At 33.5% G+C, this 18,768-nt stretch overlaps 1 protein-coding gene across 1 annotated transcript; it reads right to left on the bottom strand.

Moving 5' to 3' along the window:
- Positions 1-776: 776 nt before the first annotated feature.
- On the bottom strand, positions 777-18,222 carry LOC117414751 (inorganic pyrophosphatase-like). Its single transcript, XM_034024537.3, has 11 exons — positions 18,010-18,222; positions 17,393-17,457; positions 9,629-9,682; positions 7,277-7,396; positions 5,004-5,090; positions 3,868-3,994; positions 3,370-3,497; positions 2,875-2,957; positions 2,319-2,388; positions 1,540-1,579; positions 777-1,080 (listed from the first exon to the last, which is right to left on the bottom strand). The coding sequence occupies exons 1-11, from the start codon at positions 18,074-18,076 to the stop codon at positions 1,049-1,051; spliced, it is 873 nt and encodes a 290-aa protein (XP_033880428.1). The 5' UTR covers positions 18,077-18,222; the 3' UTR covers positions 777-1,048.
- Between the last annotated feature and the right edge of the window lie 546 nt (positions 18,223-18,768).

The following is an 18,768-nucleotide window of genomic DNA, read 5'->3' as shown; positions in this document are numbered from 1 at the left end:
AAATAAACACATACGTCGTGTTTATTATAAGCATACAATATTATTAAGTGACTACTCTAGTCTGTACTTTAAACACAGTGGAAGATGCCATTACAGACTGTAGCATACCCCCAAATAACCACTAGAGACCACTATAAGACTGCACCTGTTTAAAATAGGTGGTAGCCCTACCACATGTTATTCATTACTATTAAAAAATTCTAAAATGATGATGACTGTTCATTTGTGCCTATTTGCATTTCAAATATTCAGCCTAGGCATGCAGATTCTGGACCATATTTGAACAACCTGAAGTGTGTTATTGTGTTTATAAAATTGCACTATCCCACCCCTCCCAAAGTGGATTGGTTTTAATGGTGCATACTGCTGACACTGTAGATAAATTGTAAATAAATATTATAAAAGCTCAATAACCGGAGATCAAGATAGAAACTGTTACATTCAAAATCACCCCAAGCATCTAACAGTAGCAGACATGTAAATAAACAGATGCCCTGGCCTGAGGAACATTGCGTTGTCAGGTGCCAAGGTCATTATACCATTAGAATATTAATTACAATTTATTTTCATCTAAAATATAGGAAAATGCATTAGGTTCAATTCACTTACAAGATCATACTTGCACCATTCTTACACTTAAAGCTATACATTTCCAGGTTTTTAAATATTTATTTTAAGTACTTTAAGAACAAAATGTTGTAAACTCTAATGCTATGCCATGTGTTTCCTATCTATGTAATCAATATAGGTGTACATCATAAGAGACAAACTGGATCTACAGAGAATTTTTTTATTAAAGCAAGTTTTTCATACAAAGCCAACTTTAATCCTGTATTACAGTACAACTTTGTTTATATAAGCAGCTCATTTGTTTATTAATAATACCTGAGTTTTACTTGATCAAATTTAATTTCACAGGGATGGATACATGTTTTGTTCTGCAGCACTTCCTTTACACAGTTTTAAAAACTAACATTTTAGACCATTTTCAAGTACACTTCCTAGGTAGAGGAGTGCGGGCTGTTCTTTTGGCAATTATCCTCTTGCTTTATTTCTTCTCATAATAATACATCTTGTCCACTGTAGAAGAGAGAGAGAAAAAAAATCACTGAGGGGTCTTTCTTGTTAATGTTTGCTACCCATCTAATATTAGTATACAGAGTAGTCAACAAGGCCAAATATAATATTCTTGATCATTCCCTATATATTAATGGGAGAGTTAGCAATGAAATTAGTGGTAGAAATACGTATTTGTGTTATTAAAAGTAGAAATGTTGTCATCATTTTGTTAATTCACCACTCACATTTTCTGACACTTAAGAATGTAATTGGTTCTTGATGTAAATTTTTCTACAATTAGAATAAGAAACTAAACAAGCATTTATAAGATTAAAGAACAGCCTTTCTAATAATAATAATAATAATAATAATAATAATAATAATAATAAAAACAACAACAACACTACAGTACTGTATGGGTGGTTTAAAGACAATATTAAAAATAGCAGAAATTCTGAAAACAAAAAGTAAGATGTATACCATCTGATGGAACCGGATCTGCATTTCCACATGGTGGTGTCTACAACACAGTCAAATTGGGGACAACATGAGATGTTTGGTTAAAACACATTCTTGTATAGAATATGACCATCAGCTTAAACAGAGAGGTAGCATTTCTGTAATACATAGAGACAGATGTTTAGGATAATTTAATATTAAGACAATTATTCAAAACTAACATCTATGCTCTGTATTGAGTATTACTTTGCTCTGTAGGTTCTGTCCAACTTTCTTTCCATTGCTTCTTACAGGAAAATTGGATAAAACTTACTAAAAGCAAAGTTAGGTATTATAATGTATTTGGATGTCATAGACCAACATATCTGAATAGTTAAAACAAAACAAAAAAAATATTCATAAAAATTAAGTGAATTAAATAGTTTGACATATTTGAAAATCATTAGGATGATTCAAGTCCTAGAAGCTTTACAGCAGTAGACCAAAACATTATTCCTGTATCAAATAACCATTTTAAATCATACCATTATTCCTGTACCGTATACCAATTAATAACATTATTTCAGTCCAAACCAAAACAAATGCAGTGAAGTAGTAAGAAACGTGTAATTAAACATATAGTACATTTCAACAAAATGTTGAAGTGTCTATATATCTGAATTATGTTCAGTAGACCATTTACTACTCTTCAATAGATGAATACCAATTATGACAAGTCAATTATTTTTTCTAAAAAATTATTACAGTTACAAAATTACCTAAGAGAAATTATTAAAAAAAACTTGAGATGATAAACCTACCGCATCAACGACTGCTTGTGCAGCTTCTTTAGTGCACATGAAAGGACTGTGAGAGACACATGTGTTTGTGCTGCACAAAAACAAAAAATAGGAATTATACTGATTGGCTTTGTCGATTTAAAAAGGATTGACGCATTCAAATCACATTTTTCACAGATTTGTTTCTGCTCCTAACATCCCCAAACAGGGGTCCTTAGAGATCTGTGGGTTATATTCTCTAATAACCACAGCAGATACTTTATTTGTATTAATCTGGATAATGTCATGATCACACAGTCTTTGCAAAAAACTTAATCTTTTTAGTTGCAAAGGGTACTACATTTATCACAACACTTACTTCCACCAGCAGTCTTAATTCTATACACTTTTTCTTGTAGTATAGGATTGAATGTTTTCTGCTAATCTGTGCAGGTAAGGAAGCTTGCTGAAAATCAAGGTTTTGGTGGCTTTGAATTAACACTCTCAATATGAATGAAGAACATGAGGTAAGTTTTGCAAACTAATGTAATATTACTCATGTTGCAAATCATGACATGCACACAATGCTGCTACTCACCAGTTGAGTTCCCCGTCACTTATTTTAGACACAAGAGCCTTCCAATAATCATTGGTGCTCTTTATAATATTGATGGCAAAGTCCTGCAAACAAAGAGAAATAATTGCCATTGTTAAAGACTTACACATAAGTTACTGTCAGATTCAAATTGCCCAAATCGTAGCTATGCAGGAGAATTTTGCGGCACTGTGATATTCATAATGCAGCTACAAAATCATCAAGAATGACTAGCAGCAAATCGGTATACATGATTTCAGAGGAAACATCCTCTTGAAATTCAGATGTTATAGTGGACTTTTTTTTTGGATTGTCTGAATATTATCTGTAATTTAGCAGCTGTGTCCCACAGTTGCAGTATAATTGAAGAGTATTTGAGTATTGCCTGTACGGATCAATTGCAGAAATGGTAATCTTAAAAAAAAAAAAAAAAAAAAAAGAAATTCTGTTTTACAATGGGTCTTGCAAATTAGATATTTTCTTTATAACGCTGCATACCTTATCTTTAAACTCTCCGTTGAATGCAAACTGGTTTTCCGGTTTACCATCTGGTACCTTGTACCTTCTGAACCAGTCTACTGTAGCTTCCAGGTAACCTGGCTTCAGCCGTCTAACATCATCAATACCTGAAAGTAAAATGCAGTGTCAAATAAAAAGGCACTAGTTACAAGAACAAAACTATTATATTTTTTTCTTTAAAGGGGAACCTTAATGAGCTGCCAGATTACACTCCAAAACTCCTCCGACAGTATTAGTAGTAGTAGTAGTAGTAATACTAAAAGAATATTTTATGACAAATGTTTTGAAATCTTTTTATCTGGAGTATCAGTAAGAAATCTAAATGAGTTCAGCATCAGTATCTTGCCTTACACAGGTTCTGATTAGCGAAACACTAGATGCTGTTGGCGAAGTATCAAAGAAATGCCCTTCCCCAAATGGAAAAAAAAAATCTTAACTGAATTCCAACTTCAGAAAAATTCAATTCATAACACTTACTGTTAAAAGCATTTGCTTCTGGATCTTCAACATTGATTGCAATGACTTTCCAGTCAGTTTCTCCTTCATCAATCAGAGCCAAGGTACCTAAAACTTTAACTTTAATGACCTCTCCTATGGAGCAAACCTTAAGCAGAAGGGAGAAAAAAAAAAAAAATCTTTCAATCTCCCCCCACCAGCAAATTTGAGTCTTTTGGGTGCACTTGAATTCCACTTTTTGTGAATTAGTATTTTACACAAACACTGCATTTTTGGGGAAAATGCTTCTGTTAAAAGTTTACCACTGATCATTTTCTGTCAGGACAGCGAGTATAGCTCAGTTATATAATCTACTAGTAGTTGTATATATTTACCAACACAACATAAATATATGGTGGTTAATGCCCATTTGCCCAATCTGTACCTCTAAACCATTTGAAAAGGTGCAGGTAAGTAAACAAATCAGAAAAGGCAGACACCTTTGTTTTTCCTTGCTCCAGGGAAAGAGAAGCGGTAGAAACGATAAAACTAAAACATGTATTTACTTTGTTTACCTTGAAATTGGTCTTTTATGCTCAAACTATTGGTATGTCTCTGATCTGCACAAGGATTACACAATACAAATGTAGAAACACCTAAAGATTGCAGTATTACATTTCTTACCAGTTTAACATGCTATTATGTGTGTTTCGTATAAATCGATTCTTTTTCTACTTCTATAACTATTTACAAAATGTACTTTTACAACCAAGGGGGTTGTTTCTGAAAAAAAATTAAATTACAGGAAGGGATAGAAATCAGCTTTAATGAAGAGACTATAATAACTTTTAGGAGTCTTTTCAGAAACAGACAGAGGAGTTGATTTGTTTTTCTGGAATAATAAGTAGGGGTGTGCAGGATCAGAACTAGGTGCTGTTGGTAAAAAATGTTAAGACCGTCCAGTTTTGGGAGCAGTCAGTCATCGATCGATCGATCCTGCACACCCGTATTAGTAATAACGGTTGCAAACAGAATGTTGCATGCCACATAAAATAAGAAATTAAACAGGTTAGAAATGGCAATATTTTTGTAATGGTGTAAAGAATTATTTTAACAGATGCAAATGCTCCTAATAATTTGTAAAACAAAACTAAATATAAATGAATAAATAAAATTACCTTGTTGCCAATTTCACACACATCAATTGGATCATTGTCACCACAACAACCAGTTTCTGTATCTTTGTGTCCTGGGTCTTCCCATGTCTAAGGTAGAAATAACTGGATTAAAAGCATTAATTGATTGTGCAGCATTCTCATTCAAAAACTAATTAAGCTATTTATTTATCACAGTGTAACCCTTTTTTTGCATGATTTCGAAATCCCATTCATTTTTATTGTCATGGGATGCATATTATGTAGATTTCAAATTAATTTGTGTTTTTATTGTTTGGAAAATAGCCCAGAAGCCTTGATGAAAAATAATTTTAAAAGATATCTACAGATATGGCCATCGCCCTATAGTCAACACATTTTGCTTCATAAAGTCAAATGAAACCTGCTGAATAATGTTACGTTAACATATTTAAATTAAATACCACTTTGTAGTTTTCTATACACAACAAAAAACTGACAAACTGAAAAATGTGACATTTCGAAATCTAACATGAAATCCTGTGCTACTACTATTTCACAAGTTTTTACTAAGGTACTGCACACAGGCAATAAAAATGTGCATTATAAATATCATATGGGAGATACTGAAATTGAAGGAATCTATGAAAACGACCTAGTTTATGTTGACTTAGAAATGTCTTCATTTAGACAATGTGGGGAAGCTATAAAAAAAAGGCCAACAAGATGCTCGGATACATTTTGAAAACTGTTGAATTTAAATCAAGGGAAGTAATGTTAAAACTTTACAATGCATTAGTAAGACCTCATCTAGAATATTGTGTTGAGTTCTGGTCACCTCGTTACAAAAAGGATATTGCTGCTCTAGAAAGAGTGCAAAGAAGAGCGACCAGAATTATCCTGGGTTTAAAAGGCATGTCGTATGCAGACAGGCTAAAAGAATTGAATCTATTCAGTCTTGAACAAAGAAGACTACGCGGTGATCTGATTCAAGCACTCAATTCTAAAAGGTATTGACTCAATTCTAAAAGGTATTGACAATGTCGACCCAGGGGACTTTTTCGACCTGAAAAAAGAAACAAGGACCAGGGGTCACAAATGGAGATTAGATAAAGGGGCATTCAGAACAGAAAATAGAAGGCACTTTTTTACAGAGAATTGTGAGGGTCTGGAACCAACTCCCCAGTAATGTTGTTGAAGCTGACACCCTGGGATCCTTCAAGAAGCTGCTTGATGAGATTCTGGGATCAATAAGCTACTAACAACCAAACGAGCAAGATGGGCCAAAAGGGCTCTACTCGTTTGTAAAATTTCTTATATTCTTATTCAGTAGACTTTTGTGATATAATTTTGAAGTTTTGTTTGATTACATGATGTTAAATAAAACATCTAAATGATGTCAGTGTTTTGATTTTTTTTTTTTTTTTTTTTTTTTTTAATGTCTCAATCCTAAAATTCTAGGTGATGCAAAACTTTTGGCCATAGCTGTACCTTATCAAATGTGCAGTTAAAGGTAATTTTGTGGATTATTCTGCCCCAAACCACTGCAGTGATCATACAGAAACGTAAAACATCTTTGCTAGCAATATCTAAGGTTATTTCACTGGACAAGTTTACTGTGCACACACAATCAAGTTTTGGAATACCTGCAGTTTATTGTTTGTAAAGGTGAAGAGAAATAGAAATTATATAATTAAACTAAGCATGCATCAAACTGTGCTAAATCATGTGGAAAACCTGTCAGAAAAATTATCAGGATATGATCCTGTGGCAGGGCTGAAGTCCTGCCAGTGTAATGTGTGGGTGTGTGGGGAATATTGGGTTGTCAGGGAGGGGGTTAAATTCCTCCCTGCCAGAAAACACGTGGGCATGTGGCTGGGGCCATAATTTAATGATTAATGGTTAATAAGGCTCCAGCTACAGGTGTATAAAAAGGGTAATCACGGGTGTTAGTAGAATTAATGTAGGTGAAGGTGTGTTTTGCTGTGCTGTGCTGTTCATGAGTTTTGTGTAAAACCTTTTGTTTTGGCCCTTGTGTCTATTTGTTTTGTTTGCTTGTTTGTTTGTAGCCTCCTGCCACCTTGGCTAGGATTACAGGTATATTCACTTTTCAAAACATCGTCATCCTTTAAATGAATAACTGAAGGCCAGATTACTTTTATGAAAAGCAGCCGGCCATTAAACCCCCTACTGGGAAATGACAGCTTTTGACCTATTCACAAACTGTCACCGGTTTCTCAAAATGAAGATAGATGGCTCTGCAATTAAACAAAAATAAAAAAAAATGTAAAAACCTATCTGATGCAAGCAAAACGTGCCTGTGGGATTGCTCCATAGTTCCAGATATAGCCTTTGTGAGGAAACACATTAGCAACATATCGCAGTTTGCCTTTCTTAACATCTTGTTTTATTGGGTTTAGTGCATCCTTGGTGGCAATCTGAAAAAGAAAGGTGCACAGTAAGTAGAAACCATTTTCCAGAGTCATCCTGATTTTTAGGTAAATTCAAAAGCCCCACTGAAATGTATGGACATATTGAATTATCAGAATTATTATTATTGTTTTATTCACCATCATTTTAAACTGACTCAAATGCATTCAAGTTGAAACCAATAGATGTTACTGCGACATGAGATCCTGGGATTCCATTGGAAACCTCAGAATATCATGTGGGCTATGACTTAAAAATAACACACGAATATCACCAGTAAAAGGCTCAATAGGAAGTTCTGTGAAACATAATACATACAAAATAAGACAGACATTTATAAACAGCTTAAATTGTATTAATAAATAGGCAAATTATTGTAAATAATCTTCAAACTAGCCACAAGTGTAATACTAATGCTCACCGTCTTTATTAATCATGCCTTATTGACATTACCACTATTAACAGTTTTACTATTAATAATAATAATATAAAAAACTACGGCACAAAAGACAGCATTTAAAGAAACCTCTAGGGGGCAATAGCTTTTCCAGAGACAACAACGCTGCTATGAGGAGCCCTATGCCCTCTAATAATAAATTAAAACTTTGTAAGAACCCCCTCCTTCCTCTACAAATAAATTAACTGTCAGGTCTATTCTTTGAAGTCCAATTTATGACAAAAACTGACAAACTACAGCCTCTTCAAACATGTGCTATACATCAACATTAGAAGAAAGAAAAAAAAAGAAAAAAAAGAAAAAAAATGAGGTGTATGCTTTTTTTTCTTGTTCTTTTTTTAAGGTATCTTTGTATTTAAATATATTCATACAACTACTGTCACAGTAGCTTAGAGCTATTGTAAGTTAGAATACGAAATGTGTATAAAGAAGGGGTTGTAATCTTGACATTTTCTATTGAGCAATTAATCATGCAGTCGATTAATTACACCTGTTTAATAGTGATATGAAATTGTATTGAAAGACAATTATAAGCAATACAAAGTATTATTGCAAATGTTTCATAATGCCGGCTAATGTTTATTATACATATATTTACTTACTTGCATGTAATTTGACAGTTTGAAAATATTTGCTTACATGTAAACTGGAAGTTAGACAAAGCGACATTTCAAATATTAACTCGTTTTTAATTGCTGTTTTTGGTAAACCGTAAGCTTTCAAGTTTCAGACTAACAAAGGTAACTTACTGAGTGCTATTTTAATTTAGGATAGCTGAAGAGAAATGTAATGTGTTGGAATACATTTATTTAGAAAAAAGTAAATTGATTAAACTTTAGATTTAGTATAGAATGAAGTAATGTTTCTTGTTAATCGTGGGAAAGACAGACAAATGGAGATCTATGAGAGCTACTTCCATGAGAACTCAACCAGTTTTATGACTATTGTCTCCTGTAAGAGGTGTACCAGAGAGGTGACACCTCTGACACAATAGGTGTCTCTCATGGTGGAAACTTCAAAGAACTCCAGGAAGCTAACTCTCTCTTTCCTCCCATCAAAAAGCTAAAAAAAATGAACAAAAGTATAGGCCCCAATTTAGGAAGAAGGACAAGATAACATTTGAAATTAGATGCACAGATCATGTAGGATGTGAATCCTTTGATGTAAGGATTGTAAAAACTTGGAATTGTGTTCTCTTGTGATTGGTTTTAAGGAAAAACATGATGTCACAAGAAACCACATTTAAAATGGAAAATGCTCAATGTTCTTTGTATTGCTCTGATCTGTGCTTGGAGAGAGGATACCTGCAAACTGTTGTCACCATGTAACCTTTAAGATGTCTGGTTGTAACTTTGCAACTCAGAACTTTTATCTTCAATAAACTACACTTATCTGGACTCAAAAGCAAGAAGCCTGCAACTTCTATTTCCCTGCTTCTTTTATTGCTTATTACAACATAATGTGCTATTTTATTTTAGTTAACTGGAAAAAAGGTAATATATCTGTTCATTTTCTGGTTCTACCGATTGAAAGAAATTTGTTTTTTGATACAGTACTTTTTTGTAATAAGTGTGATTAATCGATTAAAACCCTGTATATAACTACCAAACTATACAGGACCAAACCTTATTTATCTGTTTCTAAAGATCTACACAACAAAATAATATATGGCCATTTAAAAGTATGAACACACACGTTTACAGTAAATTAATGGATGTTCAGATCACTAATTTCAAATTGCAGCAGAATCAGTAAGCTGTACAATGTTTAACAAAAAAAATACCTCCATTTTGGCGTTTGTCCATCTTGGTACTTCAACAACCATGTTGAAGAAATTCTGAAAAATAAAAGGCAGACATTTTAGAGCCTTTATTTTTTTGTCAAGCGACATTGTAATCAGTGAGTTCAATTATTTATAACAAGAACCGATAAAAAGGAGGCAGATTCTACAACAGTATCCAAATTATTAATTAGTCCTAAATCCTTATTTTTATTTATTAAATTAATATATGATAAACATACTAATAGAAGGTGGGATTCTATTTATTAATATCATCTAATGGAATGAATCCAAGTAGTTATCAAGTTGCACACCACAGCATTGCTGAGCTTTTGGATAACTGAATATTCCATCCTGTAGATTTTTGTCACATTAATAGCTAGCAAGTGCTGATAGGAACAGACTGATTCCAAGACAAACCTTATATACATCTTAAAATCACCTAATTAATCAATTGTAAATTCCATACAAATAGTATTGTTGGTACTACTTCTACTTTGAGAAAAATAGATGATTGTCTTATTTTTTATGGCTATTGTTACCATTTTATGTTTGAAAGATCTACAGTAGAGATTTCTACCCAACTTTGCAACTGTACAAGATTGCATTATTATTTCTACTACAGTACAGTGCAAGAACCTAATAGAGGAGGATGTTTCATGACCTTGACCTTTCCCACAGTCCATATATATGAACAAGTTTATGTGACTAACCTCCACTACCTACTTAGTTTGTGATGTGGGGAGTACGTATGGACAGAATCATTTTAATATGAAATACTGTCTTTATTGTAGCTGCAGATAACAAGCATAATAGTTGATTAATTAAAATTAGAAAACCTTTATGTTGCTAGGCACACAAGACATGTTATGTTGTGTAAAATTACCTTCAAATTATATAGTGCAGTGCACATACTATTCACAGTAACTATCCACACCAATAGGATTACAAATAGATAAATGAGTGGTTGCCAAGATACCCAAGCAACTCATTCTTAATGCAATCACATCTCAGGAGTCACTAACAATATGTGTCTATTATTGACATCAATACACAGAGTATAAGCTCAGTAAAATGAAAAAGTTCACATTTAAAAGAAACTAAACAAATTGACAGTTACAGAAAAACAGATTTATTTGTTTAAAAAAAATGGCTGACAAACTGTTCTAGAAAGACCTCTCTGTGTTGCCATAGGGCCAAGTCTCCTAAAGAGATAGACAGAAATACAATTTGGCCAAACTGTATACAGCACTGAAGACTGCACATAGCTGAGCCGATAATTTACATATAAACCAGTTCAATCAAATATTTACTGTCTAGATGCATGTAAACCTTGCTAAATGTATTTATTATATCAAAATACCAATAGTGAGCATACAAAAAGTGTGCAATGTTTAAGGAAACAGTGTACCATATTTAAGTAGGATACATTTAATAATTTTCATTTTGAAAAAGGGTGGCAAGTCATTTTTTTCTCATACTGTTTATGTCTATGTAGAAAACTGCTTCTTTACAAAACTTGACAAGAGCATTCTGCCCTGTCAGTCATTGTTTTGTATCTCAGTCTTGATGTTACATGTATATATACTAACAAAAATCAAAACAGTAAACCATCCCAAACATAAGAAATTACATACAGTAGACTACTCGGAAACACTGCTCAGTCAGCAGATATATTGCAGTGATAAAATGGGACCACCTGTTATTTTAAAATGTGTATACACTGTGAAAATAGAACATCTAAGAGACAGATTATATGTAGTTTACAGGTTCATAAAGTAAAGTGATACAATACTAGATCCTGAGCTCTGCAGAGATCACATTTTGATTTAGGTAAGTCCAAACGGAACCAAAATTAGCTTTTAAATACTGCTGCAAAGTCCATGTTGCAATCCTCTTTAAAGATTAGTGTCTTATCTTTTTTTTTTTCTTTTATAAATCACAGTTAAAACATGCAAAAATACATCAGTGTTAGAACAGTTACTAGGAGAGTTAAAAAAAAGCATGCAACTATCCCCCCACCCACAAAGCAACTTTATTTAAATACTGATTTTTTAAAATAATAAATACTGAAGTTTTTAAAGCAATATTATTAAAAACAAGTAGGCTATGTTCGTAACACATACCCCCTGCCACTGTGGCATCTCCTTCCTATACGGTATCCCAAGATTTAGATACTCTCATGTTCAGAGGAAGAATGCACTATCCTAACAAGGATTCAAGTTTGATTACTGTGATATGTACATATACAGTAGATACATTGCCTTCGTATATCCTTGGATTCTGAAACTCTTAATTGATTGACCCCCCCCCCCCCCAATTGTCGTATAATAAAATCTAAAAGTCAGAAATGCTTATCGGTTATACTGCAATATCATATTTTATTATAATCATGAAGTTAGCTGTTTTAGGAATGTCGTATCTCACTCAACCTACCATTACACAATTATCAAGTTATGTGGCAAATAGTCTTGCAACACTAACAGCATCAGTGGTTTCCTGTACTTTGGGTTTCAAAATATAAACTGCTCCCTTGTTTTTTCGCAATCTGATTCACAAAAAAATAATAATAAATAAGGTCCTATATTCAGTAAACAGTACATACAGTTTACAGTCAACATGACCAAAATATGAACTACCAAAGGAGTGCTGTATCAGTTAAAAAGTTGGTGAGCTCAGACGGACACTTGCAGGACTGGCCTTTGTCCTCCAGGGGCCGGTAGTTCGCTGATATCTGCTCTCAAGTTCATGTGTGTGAAAGAGTTGGTTGGTTTGGTCGTGTGATCATCAGGACACCCACTGAACCTTCAGTTCAACTGAATTGTGTGTGGAATTGCTGCAATGTGAGGAACATAGTTGGAGATGCTAAACTGGGGTAGAAATCAGGGGTAAAAATTGGGCACTCAAAAATAAATTAATGAATTAAATAAATAAACTATATAGTACATGGTCCAATATGTTTTGTACTTTACAAAGTACCCAACATGAAACTGGGTCATTCTGCCAGGACCTATATAGATTGAATGTGATTGTAGTTCAACAAATGCCACTCTTATTAAACTAGAACAGCTTAAACAGAAGCTACTGTACAACAGGCTTTAAAAAGAGAAGTTTAAAAGTTAGGAATTCTATCAGTCTTACCTAAAAGTTTGCTTGCTCATTTCTGCAACTCTTGATTGACATTGTATGAAAGCGCTGTTCCTGCTTTCAGAATTGAAATGTGCTTTTTATCTAAAGAAACACAGCTTGGATTATATCACCTCCATACAGTAAATCAGGCATTACTGCAAAAAGTAGTAAAGCATTCAGATTATAACAGCTTGAAACTAACTCTAAAGTTAAAGTTATCTAGATTCTTCAATAACCCAAAAATGAATTTATTTTATTTATATATATATATATATATATGTGTGGAGTAGTGGTTAAGGCTCTGGACTCTTGACCGGAGGGTCGTGGGTTCAATCCCAGGTGGGGGACACTGCTGCTGTACCCTTAAGCAAGGTACTTTACCTAGATTGCTCCAGTAAAAACCCAACTGTATAAATGGGTAATTGTATGTAAAAATAATGTGATATCTTGTAACAATTGTAAGTCACCCTGGATAAGGGTGTTTGCTAAGAAATAAAATAATAATAAAATTAAGATCGTTGACGCACCATGTGAGGGTGAGACCCTCACTGTAGTATTTCAATGCCTGTTGTGTCTGCTAAGAAATAAATAATATATTATATACTTTGAGCTAAAATATATAAAATTATTATAAAAAATATGTGTAATTTTATATTATATATATATATATATATATATATATATATATATATATATATATATATATATATAAATATATAAAACTGCTGTGTACAATATTGAAGGCATGTGAAAAAAAAAGTTTTTTTTTTTTTTTTGTTTTTTTTTTAAATGTACACAAAGTTTAAAAGATTAAAAAATCTTTTATTTTCGGGCAAAAGCCCTTCTTCAGCTGTTTAAAAAGAAAAGTAAACACAGTGCAGTAAACTTCTTGTTATTCTTGAATTGTAAAGGTTCTGTGCATGCTGACATGATTATTAGTATAGAATGTTCATTCCCAGAGGTTCCAAAGTTCCCAGTTTGACGATAAACTCTCGTTCCTTTTGTTTCCGAGCAACATTTGTTCCATAGCACTGATTGATCACACAGACTGTGATGTCTTCAGCAGTGTAATCTTCAATCATGTTGAAGTGATGGGCTACTGGAAATGCAGTGGTGTTAATGCGAATGTTTCTTAAGTGTTCTACAGACCGGTCTGTTAAAAGCCTTTTAGTTTCCCCAATATACAATTTGTTGCATTTCTTGCAGATAATGCAGTAGACTATTCCTTTAGAGGTACATGTAAAATGTTCATGAATGTTGAATGAAGATTTAATGCCTCTAGCCTAATCTCTGTTAACTTTGGAACCTCTGGGAATGAACATTTTATTCTAATAATCATGTCAGCATCCACAGAACTTTTGTATAATTACAATTCTTGAATAACAACAAGTTTACTGCACTGTGTTTACTTTTCTTTTTAAACAGCTGAAAAAGGCCTTTTGCCCGAAACGTCCTGAAAATAAGATTTTTTAATCTTTTAAACTTTGTGTACATTTTTAAAAAACTTTCTTTCATATGCCTTCAATTTTATACACTGCAGTATATATATATATATATATATATATATATATATATATATATATATTATATTATATTATATATATATATATATATATATATATATATATATATATAGCATACAAATTCAGTTTCCCTTTTAAACGTTTCAACAAGAAAGAATAATGCAAAGGCAGCTATCCTACATTAATATAAACTAGAACAAAAAATAGAAATGTTTTCTCAGGGAGCTATATGTGAAAAAGATCTGAATACAGACGTTAAAACAATTTGGTAGTGAAAGGCTTAATTTCCACCATCTGCCAGATAAACAAAGAATAGAGCAGCGTATCAAAAATTAAGACAGAGTACTGTCTCTATACAGCACCTCACAAGCTAAGTAGGTCATGGAGGTAAAGCCCACCGCACACAGCCTGACTCAAGCAGTCCCGACTCATCTCATCTGAGTATGCTCAGTCACAATTGAGTGTCGCACACTGCTAAGACTGAATTACTGACCACAACTAGATCCTGGTGATTACTATGTATGCAAATTTAATTCATACTGCCCTGTACACATTTTTGTATTAACTTAGCCCAACATAGTGACCCTCATATTATGCATTGCATCGTATGCTGATTAGACAGCAGAGACAGCGCCGTGAGGCAACCAAAAGAAGCGCTGAGCCTATTAATTTAGCCATTGACCATTTACACCATGCAAACGTTTCAGGCAGTGTTTGACTTTTTGTATAGCTTGTCTACTACACTTTAGCCTGTGGTAAATAAAATCAAACCTGTTGAAAACTTGCGTTTTTTTCTCAGCTTATGGATCTAGGGGCTTGTGATTTGTGACCTATTGGAGATCGATGCACCGGTTAGTTCTGTTTTAGAGCAGTAAGAAAATATAGGCTGCCAGTAGATTGATAATAAAAAGGTAAATTGATAATTTACCTTTGATTAGTATACGCCTTAAACTATTCAAATGTGCACATATCTGGTATGACAAGCTACGTCACTTAAACCTGCTTCACCATTGGTTGACACCCTTATGACTAATCGGTCTCAGTCAGTCTTGGTAGGCAACCACCGCACACAGACAGACTGATAACATCTGAATGAAACTGCGTCTGAAAAAGATTCAACATGTTCAATCTTCAAATCTGAAGACATCCCGACTGAAATCTGCATAATCTTGGTTTTAAGGGCACGCACACTGATACGATTCATCCAAACACTGTACGGCCAGTTGAGTCGGGACGGCTTGAGTCGGGCTGTGTGCGGCGGGCTTAAGTCACACAAACTTGTTCATTGATAAGGACTGTGGGAAAACTCAAGGTCTTGAAACATCCTCTATTGGCTTCTTGCAACATACTGTAGTAGAAAGAATAATCCAAAATTAATAAAGTCTTGTACAGTTGCAGAGTTGAGCAGTTACAGTGCCTTGCGGAAGTATTCGGCCCCCTTGAACTTTGCGACCTTTTGCCACATTTCAGGCTTCAAACATAAAGATATGAAACTGTAATTTTTTTGTGAAGAATCAACAACAAGTGGGACACAATCATGAAGTGGAACGAAATTTATTGGATATTTCAAACTTTTTTAACAAATAAAAAACTGAAAAATTGGGCGTAAATGCATATTTTAGCGAGTTAGCTCTATCATATGGAAAGCAAAACGTCACATGACTGCAATATGGCAGCCATCACCGGTCAAAGTGAAGTTTTCATCATCCTGAAAATACGAAGTTGCAAGCTAAATTAGTAGCTGAGGAGGCGGCAGCGAATTTGCAAATGTACTACAGCTCCCCTAATATGGATGCTTAAACTCAGAAGAACTTTACTTGCTAAGCCATTGGTTCAACTCAGAAAACAGTAGCACAATCAATTTATGACAGATAAGGGCCTGTTGTTGCTTTAAAAACTAAGACAAACTCCTAATTACTGTAACCGGTGTGTAGTAAATAAGTTACTAGCTGTTTGAAACAAGAGTATTTTTTTTTTCTTTTTAATGTTTTACCACCAAGTGTGACAATGTACATTTCAGCAGGCAGAGTTCATACCTTGAGAACAGGACATATTTGTACTTAGTTTAGCAGCAACAGCGTTGTTCTATGTAGATCTATACCTGGTCATTAACTGTGAATCCTGAAAACAGCCTTGTTAGAATATATTAATATACAAGGCTCTGGCTTCCTTTATAAAGAAATTAAAAAAAAAAAAAATCTAAAAGACAGCTTCCTTACTAGTTTATTTTAGATTTTCTGTGTATTTTAAAGAAAAATCTAATTTCTAACCAAACCAACTAAAATAATTTGTGATGATTTTGTTCTTGACAGGATGAAAGATTCTGTTGTTTTAGCAGCCAGTAACCTACACTATGTACACTAAAATATATAACAAAACCAGATTATAAAAGTGCAGAATGACAAAACTAAAAATATAATTATTAATACAACTGCATCTTTGTTAGCCAAGAAGAAAAAAAATGCAATTTGATATTAAGAGATGCATTAGTTTTTATGATGCATCTCATTTACATTAAAAAAAAAAAGAAAAAAAACACAAAACAATACAATTTCTATACAAACTATTTATTAATTCTCTCTCTCTCTCTCTCTCTCTCTCTCTCTCTCTCTCTCTCTCTCTCTCCTAAATACTACAACAATTTAATGACTTCTTCAGGCTAGATATTATGGAACACATTCATGCAATATGCCTTTACTGAAAATGGCACTATTGGTCTGTATTATACACAAAGTAAGTTATTCCAAGTCAGATATAGTCACTTTAAGGAAACTAAATTAAAACTGTTACTGAACACATACTGAGCAGATTAAGCAAAACATACTGTACTAAACTATAACGTTTTGAACAGGGGAAGCACAAAGATCCTTTCAATGCACTCTGTTGTAGACTGCCATCTGTGATTAGGGGCCCAGTATGATTCTATAAAAAGCGACTTGTATTTTTCCTTCAAAAGATGGTACAGTATAAAAGACTACATACAAAAACATAACACGTTTCTTAGATAAAGCAGAATAAAGCCAAGAGACCTACTAATAGTCCTGTATTTTGTATTGGCTTTTAACGGACAGTAAAACATGTATATATTTACATGACCAACAATGCATTACTTTACCTGTGCCTCATCTGCATACATTGGTATATCATGAAATGGAGAAATATACTTTCCTCCAGAGATTTCTGGGGGGGAAAAAGGAGCAATTTCAATATATAATTTCAATATATAATAATGTGATATCTTGTAACAATTGTACGTCGCCCTGGCTAAGGGCGTCTGCTAAGAAATAAATAATAATAATAATAATAATAATAATAATAATATAACATACAGTGAAACACAAAACACCTTAAACCTGTCCGAAAGATTTCTCATTTTGCAATCTGAAACTACACACTGTCAGTCTACCTATCTTGCATATAGCGCCGTTCATGTTCACATCACAGAGCGTTTATAGTCATCCCCAATCACATAATCGCATAGTTTGAAGTGTAATAATTATGGCACAATCTCGTGGCTTTAACGTAGTTTGGTTCTAAGAATCACAAAATAAAAACATACAGTACTATTTTTCTCTACTTGTAAAAATGGCAACGAGTGGTTTACTCGGCACGTCTCCAAGTTTAATGTGTGTGCGCGGGCCTGCTTGCTTAAGAATCTTAGTTAATTCCATCACCTATGCAGCGGAAGCAACTACACGTTGGCTTTTATTTTAATATTGAACTCATACTTACTGAAAAACACCCTGTAACTCAGAGTGTTGCGCTTTCCTCTTTCCTCGGTAGTGTAGCTCATGTTCATTCAGGATATTTTAATTTAATCCGTTTCGTGTCTACGTTTGACCAAGTACTGCTGCACACTCTTTATTTACCTCTCTGAATTTGGAAATCAAGCATGCGCAACAGAGAGCAGTTAGTTACAACCATTGGCCTCGCCACACGCGTACATTTTTGCCAATAGCACAGTTGGTACATTGCCAGGGAATTTGTATGCAACCTGCACACCCATATTGCACAATTACAAAGTAAAACTAATGTAATATATTTATTGTTTTTAACACCACCATGCGTTATTGCAATATTAATAAAGCAAAATAATGGAAAATGCAAAGATGATACAGGATAAGGAAGAATTGTTTGCATTGATTTTAATGGGTCCTAAATGTGTGTGTGTATGTATATATATATATATATATATATATATATATATATATATATATATATATGTATATGCAGCCCTTTACAAATGTATAATCCATTGTAAAACATTGCATTACAGTATCTGTTTTTCTACAAGAGCTAATTAAAGAAATTTACTTTAACTTAGTAGCAGCTTATAGACATACCAGTAATTGGCATCTGGTTAACAGGACTGGTAAAACCTAAGAACACCTGCTACCCATTTATCTTCTCCGCTTGAAATAGTCCATATTAATTAAACCTGCAGTTTCCCCCAGTTGTGTTCAATTTAAGACTAAAATGTGATTTCCTGAT

The sequence above is a fragment of the Acipenser ruthenus genome, chromosome 7 (assembly GCF_902713425.1).
Source record: "Acipenser ruthenus chromosome 7, fAciRut3.2 maternal haplotype, whole genome shotgun sequence".
In the NCBI taxonomy this organism is placed as follows: domain Eukaryota; kingdom Metazoa; phylum Chordata; class Actinopteri; order Acipenseriformes; family Acipenseridae; genus Acipenser; species Acipenser ruthenus.
The sequence above is the reverse complement of the archived record's forward strand: the minus strand, read 5'-3'. Positions and strand labels throughout refer to the sequence as shown.